The 13,829-nt window shown below is 37.0% G+C and overlaps 1 protein-coding gene across 1 annotated transcript in view; it reads left to right on the top strand.

The window, feature by feature from the left end:
- The window catches only part of MBTD1 (mbt domain containing 1), a gene marked incomplete at its 3' end in the record, with an annotated part of 29,523 nt that extends 19,622 nt beyond the window's left edge, over positions 1–9,901 (top strand). The window contains exons 14-15 of the mRNA XM_082008236.1: positions 170–247; positions 9,783–9,901. Coding sequence (XP_081864362.1) covers positions 170–247; positions 9,783–9,901 — 197 coding nt within the window. The remainder of the gene's footprint in view (positions 1–169; positions 248–9,782) is intronic.
- Between the last annotated feature and the right edge of the window lie 3,928 nt (positions 9,902–13,829).

The following is a 13,829-nucleotide window of genomic DNA, read 5'->3' as shown; positions in this document are numbered from 1 at the left end:
ATAGTGGTTACTGTTAGTAGTTTAGTGGGAGGCTTTTCCCACAATAAAGGTATTCTGCCTTCATTCAGTCACTAAGGAGAAATTCTGTAACTGTGTCGCAGCTTTGACACGTTCTGAAGTGTTTTTCTGAAATAGTAAACTTTAATTTTGAATTTTTAATTTTTTGCAGCATCAAGAGATAGCCAGTCAAGTTCATCAAAGCAGAAGAAAAAAGCTAAATCGCAACAGTACAAAGGACATAAGAAAAGTGGGTGACAAAGTAGTGTTTGCACTTTTCCTGTTGTTGAAAAAGTTTGTGGTCTCTCCCTAAGTCCCTCTCCTATTTGGAAATGTTTGTGTGTGAACAGGTGTTATGCTTAAAGGTGCAGTATGCCATAAAAGGAACTCTTTTTCATTGAGTATAGCCATTTTTATAACTTTCAATAGGGTTGGTGTTGCTAATAATAATCTATATGAATTGTAGGTGGACAACTTTTACAATACTTTTGGTATTTGGACGTAATTTTTTTTAAATAATACATGATTACGTAGGTATACTTCCTTATACAAAATACTCAGGTACAGTTTTAATTCTGCTTTTTGTAACACAGGTGTGGGACTAAGAACCAAGTTACTAGGATCAGAAAGAGGAGATGTAGAAAGTTTAAATTACCATTTCGCTGGTTCCTTTTAAAACCTAGTGACTTATTTGCCAGTTTTTTAGATGAGACATCTGTGGGAAGCTGTATGTAAATAAAACTTCTGTGATTATTTTCAGAAACAACAAATAGCCTTGCTCTGTGTGACTATTCTTGTCACAGTAAAAAGCAGTAGTGACACTTTTAAGAATCTGAAGTACTCAGGCTCTTTCCAGAGTAATTTGATCCAGAGGGAAAAAATTATCTGCAAAATTCACAAACAATTTGAATGTGCACAACTGCACATTTTGCTTTTGTCCATATTTTTATTTCCATGACTCTGTTGGTTTAAGCTGAAAATCTGTTTTGTATGAGTGAAATGAAGGGAGCAGGGGCAGCCAATCGTAAGAAGACCTTGTGCCTTCTCCCATCATTCTTCTCTGGAAATCAGATCCATCTGTATTCCCTCCTCTAAGCAATGTTGTAGTTTATGTCAGTTTTATACTGAAGGTTCTTAAGCCATTTTTGCAATAATTTGACAATTTTGAAAGGCAACTACCCGTTGAGTCATAAGCAGCAGCAACGTGACAGCCATTGTACAAGAAAAGTATGTGCCAGAGATGTCATGATAAATAAGAACACAGAGTAAGCCTTATTAAAAGTGCTACACAATTTTTAATGATGTTTAGCTCAAGATTTTACACCATCTTTTTTAAAGAAGAACCAATTACAACTGGAGGGGAAGGTTTTTTCTGCCACTTAAGAATGAATAGTTTGTCTTGATAGAAGTAGATGGTCTAGTTCCAGACAGCCTAACCATGGATATTACGTTTGGAGCATCAGATCACTATTCTGACTCATTCTCTTGGTGTTTTCTTGGAAATAGTGGCAAGTTGGAAAGAAGGTGCAGTGTTTTACACTGCAGAAATATGGGCAGGTCAGCTACAGAAAATACAGGTCTATTATCTGTCATCTTGAATTGGCCCTGCTGCTTTGTCAAGATATTTTTCTAATAGGACAGCCTAGGAGACAATCAAATCAACAGTTTTGTTAATGTTGAAAGTTATTTTACCTGCAAGTCAGCAAACTTGACTAACGGTAATCTTTAACAGTCCTTAATGTGACATTAGGAGAGATTTCATTATGTGAAATACTCCTCTAAGCGAGAACATTAGGCCTTTCTTACCATTAGAATCTGTATCACCTTGACGTAGACTTGTTTCCAGAGAGTTTTGTTGCTCCGATACTTGAGTTCATCCACGTAAGGCATATTCGCTGAAAGAGAGGAGAACAGTTTTTCCCCCACCCCTTAAAAACTCACTTTGAAGTACAGAGGCTGTTGAAATCTAAATTACGCTGTTCTGCATATGTGAGGTGTAGCTGCTTTGCAGCTGTTCTCAGTTAAGTGTATTTTCTGATGATGAATCCTTATGTGGTCTTTAACTTCTGGACAGCCTTATCTTACAAAGCATCAATCACTTTGACTTCAGTATTACTGCCAATGCTACGATCAAAGGCTTCCAAAAGGCAATGTGGATTTATAAGGACTATCATGTGCCTTTGGCCACTAGTCCTAGATAAAGGAATAGATATGGGAGAAAAGCACTGGCAAGGTGACAGGTTTCATAAAAATAAACCTTTAAACATGGTGAGGGAAAAGAACTCCAGGCGAGTCTGACACTCATTGTAAGTCTGATTAAATGGACCAATTGCTAGGTTGAATTGTGCAATGCAAACCAACTGCCCCTAAGAAAACTCTTGCATAAAACCTAGAGCAGGGGTCCGTAGACAGATGCTGATCTATTTTAAAGTAATTCAATTTCAACGAGAATAGTTAGCTGATTAATAACATGAAAAAAAAAAATTATACTCTTGAGGTAAAAAAAAAAAAAACAGGCAAGTTTGTGTGAGATTAAAAAAAAAAATCTGTCATCAATTTCCCTTATTTCAAATCTTTTTTATCTTTGAGTGGTAGTTTGTATTGAAATAAGATGCATCCACTGATTTCTGTTCCATCACAGATGTAGCTATCAGGGGTGGGTCCGTTGACCTGGGATAGGAAGAAGGGTATCCTTATTCTGAGCAGGACCTGAAGCTAAACTCTGAGTTAGGTCTACCCTAGCCTCCTGCAGTGATTTTGAGAATTTTGTCAAGTGAGATTAAAACTTTGTTTTTATCTCGGGCTTCCCCTGTGATAGAAAAATTACCTAAATGAAGAGCTGTGCATCTCACAAATGTGAGGAACTAAAACCGTTGTTTTCCCAGTAAATTTGTGAATGGATCTATTAAGACAAACTGGAACCTTCTTCACTAGTCATTGCAGAAAGCAACCTTTGCTATTTCGATCTTGGGACCACTGAGTGCCACAGGCTAAAGCAGGTGTATGGGAAGTTCTTAACAACCTCTTGTTAAGTGCTTCAGACACTGCGCTGTTTCTCCTTTCTGCTGTTTGAGGTAATAAACAGTAAAATCCAGATCCTGTTCAGAATCTTGCAGCACTATTTTTTAAATAGAATTCAGGTGCAGAAAAACTGCTGATTTGAGAATATCTAGAGCAAGTTGTGAGTGTTGTTGCTTCAAGCTAGGAAAAGATGGCTATGTCATTAATTACCTTTGTGTAGGACCTGTTCTTGGATAATTCTGGACTGTGAGCAGATTTTGTTTAGCAAGCTATGCTAGATCATCCTGCTCCTTACCTCATCCCTCTCCTTCCACCTAACACCTCTGCAAAAGTGTCTTGATATCTCTCTTATAGTAAGTGTGACAGAAATAATGGAAAGGTAATTCCCCTTATCTAGTGCCATAGGAAGGAGATTTGTTTTAGTGTAATTTGTTCTTCATTTCTCACTAACTGGAAATAAGTGTGGGCTATGGAAACAAGGAAAAACTTCTGATGGGTTTCTTTTCTGGACTGTTTACTCAATACTAAGAAATCTACTTAATCATCAAAAGGAGATGAGAGAATAAGGTCATGAAAAGTTATAGTTGGCTGCCTTCTACGTGTTTATTCTTGGTAGGTTATGGCAACAGAAGTGCTGAGTCACAGGAAATAATACGAAGAAAGTGTTCTCTGTAGCCTTTTATTGTTCAGCACTTGTAAATAAAAATAAATTTACTTTGAAAAGGATTTCAGTCATAAAACTGTGTAATATAGTAAGTGTTGCTTTCATGGCAAAGTAACCACAGCTGACGAACAAGAAATTGTATATGTCTTAATTAAACTAGGTTATTTTTAGCACAGAGAGGTGTTACTTCCACATATTTTTCTTATATGTACTTACAACACACTCCAGAATGTCTTTGAGTCATTCTGCTGTGTATAACGATGCAGATTTCGAATGCAGTATTTTACGTCCTTATGGAGGCCGTTGAGAAGCAAGTAGCATGTACTCGGTGTGAAACAGAACGATTACATAGGGAACGCTGCTGTAATGGGTCATGGTAAGAGGAGAAAGCCAGAGACTCCCATTGTTCTGCTGTGCCACTACAGAAACGAGTATAACCAGCGGAATTAACGCTCGACACTGAATGGGAGCAACTTAACAAGCATTGCATCCAGCCATAATGTTTTACTTCTAAACAGCAAAGGGGTACAACAGAAGATTTTTAAGGGATCTTAGATTAGGAGAATTTCTTACTCCATAGAAACAAGTGAACTTGCAGCTGAGGATACAGCTGTGCTTTTTTTATTACTTTCTTTGAAATCTACAATGGGCAACATAATGTTAACTTCTCCTTATGTGATTGTGGCTTAGAAGTAGTTAATGTGCACACATGTAGTAATAACGATAGAAAAGTTAACTGTCAGGTTGTTACTCCTTTTACAGAGAGGCTGATCATAACACAGAGACTTCTTTTAAGCATAATTTGTTGTTGTCGACTGTTTGGAACACCCAAACACTGTATTTTGGTGTGATTACTGATACACAGAGCATGGAATAATTTTCTTTAAAATGTAACAATGTCTTTAGTCTATTTTAAATAAGACTGTTCAAAAGGGAGTAGAAATTAGCTAGCATCCTACCTGGCCTAGCCTTTAATAAAGCTGGGTTGGTTTTGGGGTTTTTTTTTTTTTTTTTTTTTTTTCCAGATTTACTATGTTGCTATGCAAGGAGCTTGTCATGTTGACAGTGAACCCATTCAGTAGCATTTGGATTGTAAAGATGTGCTTATTTTACCCTTTTTAGTTTTTAATTAGAATATTTTATAACTATCATGTGTCCCGTGTGTGTGCAAAATATCAGGTGGACTGTTTGAATTGTGCCTTAGGCCTTCCGCTTTGCCACTGTTCTCAGCCAGCGGCATGTCCACCGTTGCTGCTTGCTTTTTATTCAAAGAAAGGGAGATCAAGCTGCAGTTAGTTTGTATGTTTGTTGGGGAGTTACAGTGTTACTTGTTAATTTCTAATCGAAGCAATTTCTAATTAATTTCTAATCTTCTGAGCGCTTCTGTGTATACTTGGGAATAGCTTCCAGTTCTGTTTCCAACCGGGTTTATTCCCGGTGGGTAGGACTTTGCACTATGTGCCTACTGGTCAGAGGCTGCACGGGTCAGTGCTTGACAGGTAACTTACCCATTTGCCTAGGCAATTCGTTAGTAATGTAGTATGCAGTATCTACACACATGATCTGTTTTCTGGTAGCTGTATACATTGGAATATGGTTATTGAAATGATAATTTGACCTCAACATTTTAAAAGCTGGGATTCTGTAGACAACATTCTGCCTAATTATGGTGTTATCTCTCTAAAAGGTTCATCCTGAAGTCGTCTTGTAAGAAGAGTATTTAAGCGTGGTGATATCTTTAGCATATACATAATCTAGTTACCTTTTCTCTTCAGGGTTAGACTTTTGTTTGTCATGTCATCTTTATTTGACAGTGTTGAGAATACTTACCCATTAGCAATCATAAATATAGCTGAAAGCAGTGGAGATGTTGTATTATAGTGCTTGCATCCCTGATATTGTAGAGAAGTTTCTTTGGGCACAGAATTGGAACATCTTAGTGATAAAGGAGGAACATGCTAATAACTTGTATGGGAAATGTTTTCATAACATTTTTTCATGAATGCAATGTTTGATAATTTGAAGGCATTTTAGAAGATATCTTTTCTGAACAATGAAAGGCTGATTGATATTTGTAAGGCACTGTAAAAGTAGGAAGCACGGTTCTAAAGTAAGTTAGAGTATGTATTTTTAAACTAGGGTTTTTGGAGGCGATAAACTTTGGACTGGATTAGTTCCCCAGAACCACGCTTTCTGTCTCTTGGACACACACTGAAACAACTGCAAATTCAAACTGAGCCCGTATGTCTTGGGTGTCCGGCCAGAGGATTGTGTATTGACTGTGCAGAGTAGCTGCAGCAGAAGGAATTTACAGCATTTGTATTTCATTGAGAGAGTATTAAAGTTGTACCAGCCAGTCTCTGGAATTCAGTAACTGAAGTGGGGTTGTTGAGAACAATATTCCCAATAATAACCGAATGGTGCCGTTGTACAGGCCCTTGTTTTCCAGAATCGGCGAATATGAAGCAGAGCCATGTTGCAGTGAACAGTCCGAGTTACCTAATGCACTTTAACCCAGGTGTTTATTTTAGTTTGACTTGATGTTTAGAGAGGAAGATACCAGTTGGGAAGAAACCTGTCAGTTCGTCTAGCCCACCCATGACAGGTGAGATGCGGAGGAGCTTCTCTGGTGATGAGGAGTTGACTCCTCCTCCATATCAAACCCTTCCAGCACAGACAGCCCTGGAGGCCTTCCAGCCTCCCAGGACTAGCCGAGAGTTCAGTCCCAGCCTCAAAACAGGTAACTAGCCATATCAGTCTCTCTTACTGCAGAGGGAAATGATGGACAGGGTGGGGAACTAAGCACGGTCTAGCATGTAGTGTGCTGACTCATCAAGTATCTTTTTTCTTTTTTTTTTCCCCCCTTTAAATTTTGGTTCATTTTCTTTTTTTCTGTTAGAGAGCTTTTCATTCTCACTGATGCACCATGTCACTAAATGAATCGTAGAAAAGGATTGCAGCTGTTTTAGAACTTCATAGGAGGCCATAGGATCTGGTAGTTTTTTTCTTCCCTTTTCCTAATATGTATGGCAATATAATGTAGCAGGTAAACAAATTATTTCTCACAAATATGTTGTAGCAATATGATCTGTCAGACAAACTGGATTATGTTCTCCCTGCAGCACAGTTACCAAGTTGATAGATTTAGCTTCAGATTTGCTTGATTTACACTCCCGTAAACTCGCTTTAGTCAGAGTCGGCTGCTGTTTGGGCACTTTTCATTGACTGAGGAATGCAGGCAAAACAGTTTCTCTTGTCCATGCGGTAGCTGTTAACAGAACAGGGCACGGTAACCTACTTGCTGCCTTTGGACCCCGAGGACAAATCTTGACTCTCTTCTGCACACCTCTCAACACTTCTCGAGAACTCCATTATAATTTTTACTTCAGCTTGGTGCTCATGTGTACATGCCTGTCTTTTACCAGAGTCTTTGATGCAAAAGAGAGAGAGTGTTCGGGAGTGTTTGTTTCTGCACAGCTTTTTCTCCTTCTCTTACTGCAAATCTACCTTAACTGCATGTATGTAGTGCACAGACATGCACAGTCTGAGTTTTCTGTGTCAGTAGATCTCCAAGTTCCCAAGAAACACCTGTGTTCTTTGGTTTCTGACACCCCATGCGTTCTCTGATCATGTTGAGGGAGCTTTTCAAAGTTCTGAATTTTGGAGATGCTTGACAAAATTAGTTTTATTGGTGATGTAGCCTTATCATTGTTCAAAGGTGTTTAAATTTAAATTGAAACCAACAAGACCACACCCTTTCAGCTGGAGAAGAGGAGGGCATAACCCTGATATCATATGGCAAGTTAAGAACCCACTTGAAATCAGCTGGAACTTGCTAACGGCATGCATATTCCTCAACATTGTGCACTGCCTCACATTTCAGTAGCTGTAGCTGGGATGTAGGCACATTGCAGGAGATGCTCATATGGCTTTGAGTGGAAGTAATGCGAGATTAGTGATGAGACAGGCATCTGCTCTAAAACCTCTTGCCTATCGGAGACCTCAGTAAGGCTCATTAAACAACTCTTTCCCCTTTTGTACTGTCATAAGCGCTGGAGAAGGTTTCAGTACTTCATCTTGTATAGCATGAAGTGGTTTTGCTCTCTAGCAAAGTCATGGCGCTTCTTTAGCATCCATGAGTATTTTGCATCTCATCTTGAGTCCTATGAAATGATCTTTTAAGCACTGAAATGCAACTGTGGGGCAGCTTCACTTTTTAGAAGAGCCTATAGCCAGCTTGTCAGAGGAGGAGACTGTTCTGAGAGACTCACCCTACTTCTGCACATACTGCAGACCATGTTGCTCTGTGCTATATTGATGTTTTAGGGATTTAAGTGACATTGCATCGGACAGTCTGTCTCCAGGCAAATCACTGGGACTATTTAAAAAGGGAGTATCTTGCACATCTGCATCCCTTTTACTTCCAAGGTGATCGGTCAGATGACTTCCATTACCTTTTCTTATTCTTCTTTCAAGTAACTTTTGTTATATAGCTGTAGTAGCTGTAGCTAAGCTTTTCTTATGGAGGATTGCAGTTAAAAGCTGTATCATAGGGACAAATGAAGCAAAGTATTGTTAAATACCTGTATGTAAGGCTTTTGGTTCAAATTAGCCAGAGGCAAGCCAAATTATGGAGACTGCTATTACTCTTGTACCTGCGGAAGCATTCCACAAATACTGGGGGAGAGAACAAAAAGAACATGCCTGGTGTCCGGTATCCCAGACCTGTGTGTAGTGTTGGCTTCAGGTATTAGCAGCATATCCAAGAAACCAATTGGTGATGTTATCATCTAAGTGATAATGCCTTATCATTTAGACAGCACTTTTTGTTGTCCTCCACAGACCAAGACTCTTGATCAGAGTTGGGCATAATGCAGGGAGAAGTATTCAGGGGAGAAAAAAGCAGCAAGGGATTTGGGCTGTGTAGGTGGGAGGAGACATCTACTAAAGAAAGAAATGAGGAGAGCTTGCATTATGCTCTTACTTTTTGACAGTTCTTAATATCTTGATTTTCAAATTTTATTTTTATTTAGCACAAGTGTTTGTTTCATCATGGAAGATGACATAGAAAAATAATAAAAGAATAATCAAATGGCTTGTAAGTTATTGCAGGACTACTAGCAGCAACAGGTTATGGGTGGCTTTTTTTTTGCTTTCACTGCATATTTCTGCATTTCAGGATACATTTATAATGCATATAAACTTTGTGTTCAGTAGCTGTAAGCTTTAATACTCTTCTCATTCATTTAGTCAGAGAACCATTTATTTTTATAATCAACCCTTTCTTGTGGGTACTGCACCTTTAATGAAAGTCTTGACATGTTTTGTTTTCAGTGTTCTTTTCATTGTGCTCATATTTTGATAATTTTCACTATTCATTAATGAAACTGGAAGAGTAATTGTGACATTATTGCTATTCACAACATCTTTTTTATGTCTTAGATCTCATTTCTATTTTCTTTTTACAAATGAAAGAAGAGAAGATTAAAACGCAAAAAAAGATTTTTTGCTTGCATGAAACATCTGCGATCTTAAAATTTTCATGTTGTATTGAGAAACCTTTGTCAATGTTTTTTTTTCTTGTCTCACATAGACCATTTATGGTAATTGGGCTAAGTAATGTGATTTGCAGATTGTAAATGGACATCAGTTAATGTTATTTTTACTTATGTAAAGACTAAATAGGAAGTAAACAGTAAACAAAAGAGTAAACAGTAAAATAAGTGTTGTTCTGAGCAACAGTCATTATTCCTATTAACATGTTCAGTTATCTTCTTAAACCAGTGTTTTATAATACTAAATTCTTGAAAAAAAACCTGTAGGGAATATATTATTGTAAGTAATTTGTTCAAATATGTTAATATTAGAGCATAACTTAAGGCTCAATTTACAGTCAGAAAGCATCTGCTTTCCGTTGGATGCTGAGTGTTAAAAGAAGAAGCACTAAAATGCAGAACATAAGAAAATGGAAAATCTGGGGTCTCTCATTAAATTGACCAGACTTAAATCTGGTCAATTTAAATAATACTGAGTAAATTTAAGAAGAAGTTGTACTTACTTTGAATTTTATAGGTCTTTAATGTTCATCTTTTATTTTTAGTGACTTCATTGCAGCTGAAGGAGGAGTTGCTAGATGGAGAAGAGTACAGCTTCCTTCAAGGAGCATCTGATCAGGAAAGCAACGGATCTGCGAGTTACTACATCAAACAAGAACCATAAGGCAGCTCAGAAAAATGAGGGGCAGAGTACTGGTGAGAGGAAAAGAGCCTTTCTCCAAGACTGACTGATTTTGTTCCCACTTCGATGGTACGGTTCAGGTGACTGTACCTGGGGCACTTTGCTAACTGTAGATGAGTTAGACTCAGTTCAGAATTTTTTGGAAGGGCGGGGAAACTATTTTAGTGAAAAAGATTTTTCAATTTATTAAAAACAAAAATGGACACTTTTGTGTTGTATTTGAAGCTTTTGAAAGAATTTTGTAATATTTTCAAGTTCAGATTTATTGTGCATTGTTAACAAGAACTGAAATTCTAATTTTTTTGTAAGATTAAAGTTTAATTAGCATGATTGTGGGAAGCGGTTGGAGGAAGATATAGTTGCAAATACAAATGAACTGTCATAACAAATGAACCTTTTTGGTACAAGTTGGGAGACTTCTAGACTCTTGTGAACTGCACTGGTCACGCCTCTTTTTTTTTTTTTTTTCATTGTGAAAATAAGGCATTTAAGCTCTAATTTAGAGGCATAAATTGTGTGTGGAAGATAGTCCTGTAAAGCTCTACTCAGTGAGTAGCCCCAATTGCAATGGAGCCATCGCCTGAGGAAGATTTTAACTTTTCAAGATGTTTTTATTTAGTTTAAAATACTTTTTTTTAATATAAGGGGGGGTGGGTTTGGTTTTTTGGTGGGTTTTGTTATTTTTGTTTTTAAAGTTCCTTAGGGTCTGATTCAGTGCCCATTGATATCGGTAGCCTTGTCTCCATTGACTGCAGTGGGCATTGGATTGGGACTATAAAGCTCTTGTCTGTACATGAATGTCTGTAGTTTTGGAATGCTTCAGCAAATGTTTACAGAGCCCTATGCCAAACTTGAACTTCAGAAAATTCCCTCATTTGGAAGATCAGTTTTAGCTATGAATTCAGACTAAAGAAGAAACTTAGATGGACAGTAACTCAGGCCCCCCCTTGGTAGTAAGAAGGAACTTCTGAGTGTTCTTTGGATTATTTTTTTCCATTCAGAAAGACCTAGATGTTTCCTCACCATCTTAAATATTTATTTCTAAACATTCAAAGCCTATGTTCCATGTGATTTCAGTGGAGATAAAAGGAGCCATACGTTGTGGATTAAAAAGATCAGTTCTGCACAGCCCGCAATATTCTTCTCTTGTTGCAATAGTGTAATGTGGAAGTTGAGACTTGAGAATACTATATAAATCATATACTGTCTGGTATTTAATTCATGAACTGGATTTGCTTATTGCCTGGAATCCTTGTGTCTCACTTCAAGTATCCCATTAGCCTCACCTGCTTAACTCCAGGGTTTTTTTAAAGGCTAAAGTCATGTGAAAGGGTGAAAATGACTACCAGTAAATTAATTTGTATTTTAGAACGAGCTCTTAATTTGGATTTTATCTTTCCATATTTTTAAACTTTGTAGATTTTTGTAGATGATGTCATTCATGAAGTTGATCAGTAAAGTGATTAATCAGCCCTGCAGAGCTGTGACTGGAAAAATGTGCATCAAGAGCTTTAGCTTTTACCAGTAAGGTTCATTAACTAAACTCTCAGGAATAAACTGCATATGTTCTATAAGTGCTTCTGGGTCTTAGCAGGTCCCCTCAGAGCAGTACAATGATCATCTGACTCTTGACCATAAATTAGGGCTTAAAAAAAAAAAAAATAAAAATGATTAATGTCTGTGTTCCTACAGCCTAAGAAATGCTTTAAGGATATCAACCCACAGAGCCCCAGGAGACCATTTTTGTATATTGTTGTTTGAGCTTAAAAAACAAAAAAGTGCATAGAAAGTTGAAAACCAGCAATTTGATTATTTTCTAAAGTTTTGCTCTAACTTTGCATACATAGTATTGGTAATATGCACAGGTTTACCTCATTCTATGCAAGAGGGGTTAATTATGTAAAGTTTTGTATTTACTACTGGAAGTAAAAAATGTCCTGTATAGTGTAGGAATGTCTGCAATTTTTTTCTCACTGGTAAAATTTCTTAAATAATGACCCCTTTTTAACAACAGCTTCTTATATTGACAGAATCTGGTTATCAGATTATAAGTATCTGTAACTTCAGGTGGTAAAGACATTGTAGCTCTCTAAAATAGCCATAAAAAGGACTTCGTCAGGCTTGGTAGACTTCAAATACCTTCTCTCAGATTCTGACCTACTCATGATGTTTCTTTTGAACAGCCTGGATTGGAGAAGTAGGATTAGAGACCATTGTAATGACACTTTGAGCCTTGATTTATTGTTTTTCCTGTGTTCTCAATTTAACCTGCTGTAAAATCCAGCTCTGCAAGCATTGTTTTGGTTTGGTAAGTACATCACTGTTTTATTTTTTTTTAATGCAACAACTTGCAGATTGTCCCAGTCAGCTGGAACAAGGTTGGCACCATCTTGCTTTCTTCTCTCATCAATAGCTTCTGACTTCAGTAGAAAAATTGTTGCATTAATTTGTGTTTCATAATGTGAACATTTGGGCTAGTAATGAGCAAGGTATATTGCCAAGTCACTAAACCTTGGACTTACGTGCATTGCCCAGGATCATACCTGATTTCTGAGTTACAGTCTTCAAATGTCAAGATGGAAGATTAGCACTTAAGTTGAACATGCTTCCTGTGTTGGAGAAATGTAAGAATTGGATTTGAAGTCTGTCAGTCTTCATAATGTTCTTGAAAAATAGGTATCTTATTCCTTAAACACTAAAGTATGTGAGTTGACATGCATTCCCAGATGCACATGTGACTTCAATAGAAGTTGCATGTTGAGATTTATGGGGGAAATTTCTCTTTGTGTTTCTGAATTCAAAATACATACTTAATTGTGTAATTGTCAAGTACAGTGAAATCTGTCCTAAGCAAACCACATGAAGAACTAAGTGAAGTCACTTGCTTAGCGAGAGGTTTAACACAAACCTGAGCAAAATTCCACCAGGTATTTAGAGAATGGTATCTTCAAAGAGTGGGTTACCTGTTGGCTGTGGTATCCGTAGTATAGGCTTCACTGTATTTGTAAAGCATTTGTTAGCAATGTGGCTGTAGGTATTTTGGTCTTCATTTTACCTAAGCCATGTTACTTGGCTAAAGGAGCAGCAAAGTGTTGGACATCTGAAATCTTCAATGGGGTCAAACTAATTTTGGTATTTGGCATAGCAGGCTTTTATAACCGTAAGGTAGCGCAAGTTATGTACCTTACCTTTGCAGCTACCCTTCCTTATTGCTCAAGATCTTTCTGCTGATCTTTGATTTTTATGTTATTCTAAATACAACTCTTTAACCTTTTCCTTGCTGCATCTGAGGAAAGCTAAAGCAGTTATCAGTTCCTTGTTCTATGGATACTAACACGGGTTTCAGTGTTTGTTTGTTTTTTTATTGTTGTTTTATGTGATGTGAATACCCTCTCCTGTCAATATTTGTACAATGGTGCTAATATATTTGGTAACAATCCTTTATTGGGAAGGGATTTTAAAAAACTGTGATTTAAACTGAATTTTTCTTCCTTTTAATTTTCCTATTTAAACAAAAAGCCACAGCCATTTATACAAAAAAAGGCATCAGCTTTGGCCCCTGGGAAAATGTTGGGGCGGGAATCAAGATTAAACAAATAGGGTTTTTACATCATTTCTGTATGTATTTGATATATAGATCAATATCTGTACAAATTTAATCTTTTATTTTCTTGGTAATTTGTGTGGTCAATGAGAGAGTATTCAAAGCTTTCTCATGCAATGTACATAACTAAGTGAAAAAATGCTTTTGGAGAAATTAATGTTACTTTCATTTTTACAAGACTGCAGATTTTCAGCATGGATGTGAAAAGCATTAAAATTATAACTTTGTGTACAAGATGAAAATAATTCACTAAATTTGCCTTTTTTACACAAAATAAAAATGATAAAAATCTTTTACTGTGATTTT

The sequence above is a fragment of the Phaethon aethereus genome (genome assembly GCF_964289735.1).
Source record: "Phaethon aethereus genome assembly, chromosome: 18".
NCBI classification, from domain to species: domain Eukaryota; kingdom Metazoa; phylum Chordata; class Aves; order Phaethontiformes; family Phaethontidae; genus Phaethon; species Phaethon aethereus.
The sequence above is the reverse complement of the archived record's forward strand: the minus strand, read 5'-3'. Positions and strand labels throughout refer to the sequence as shown.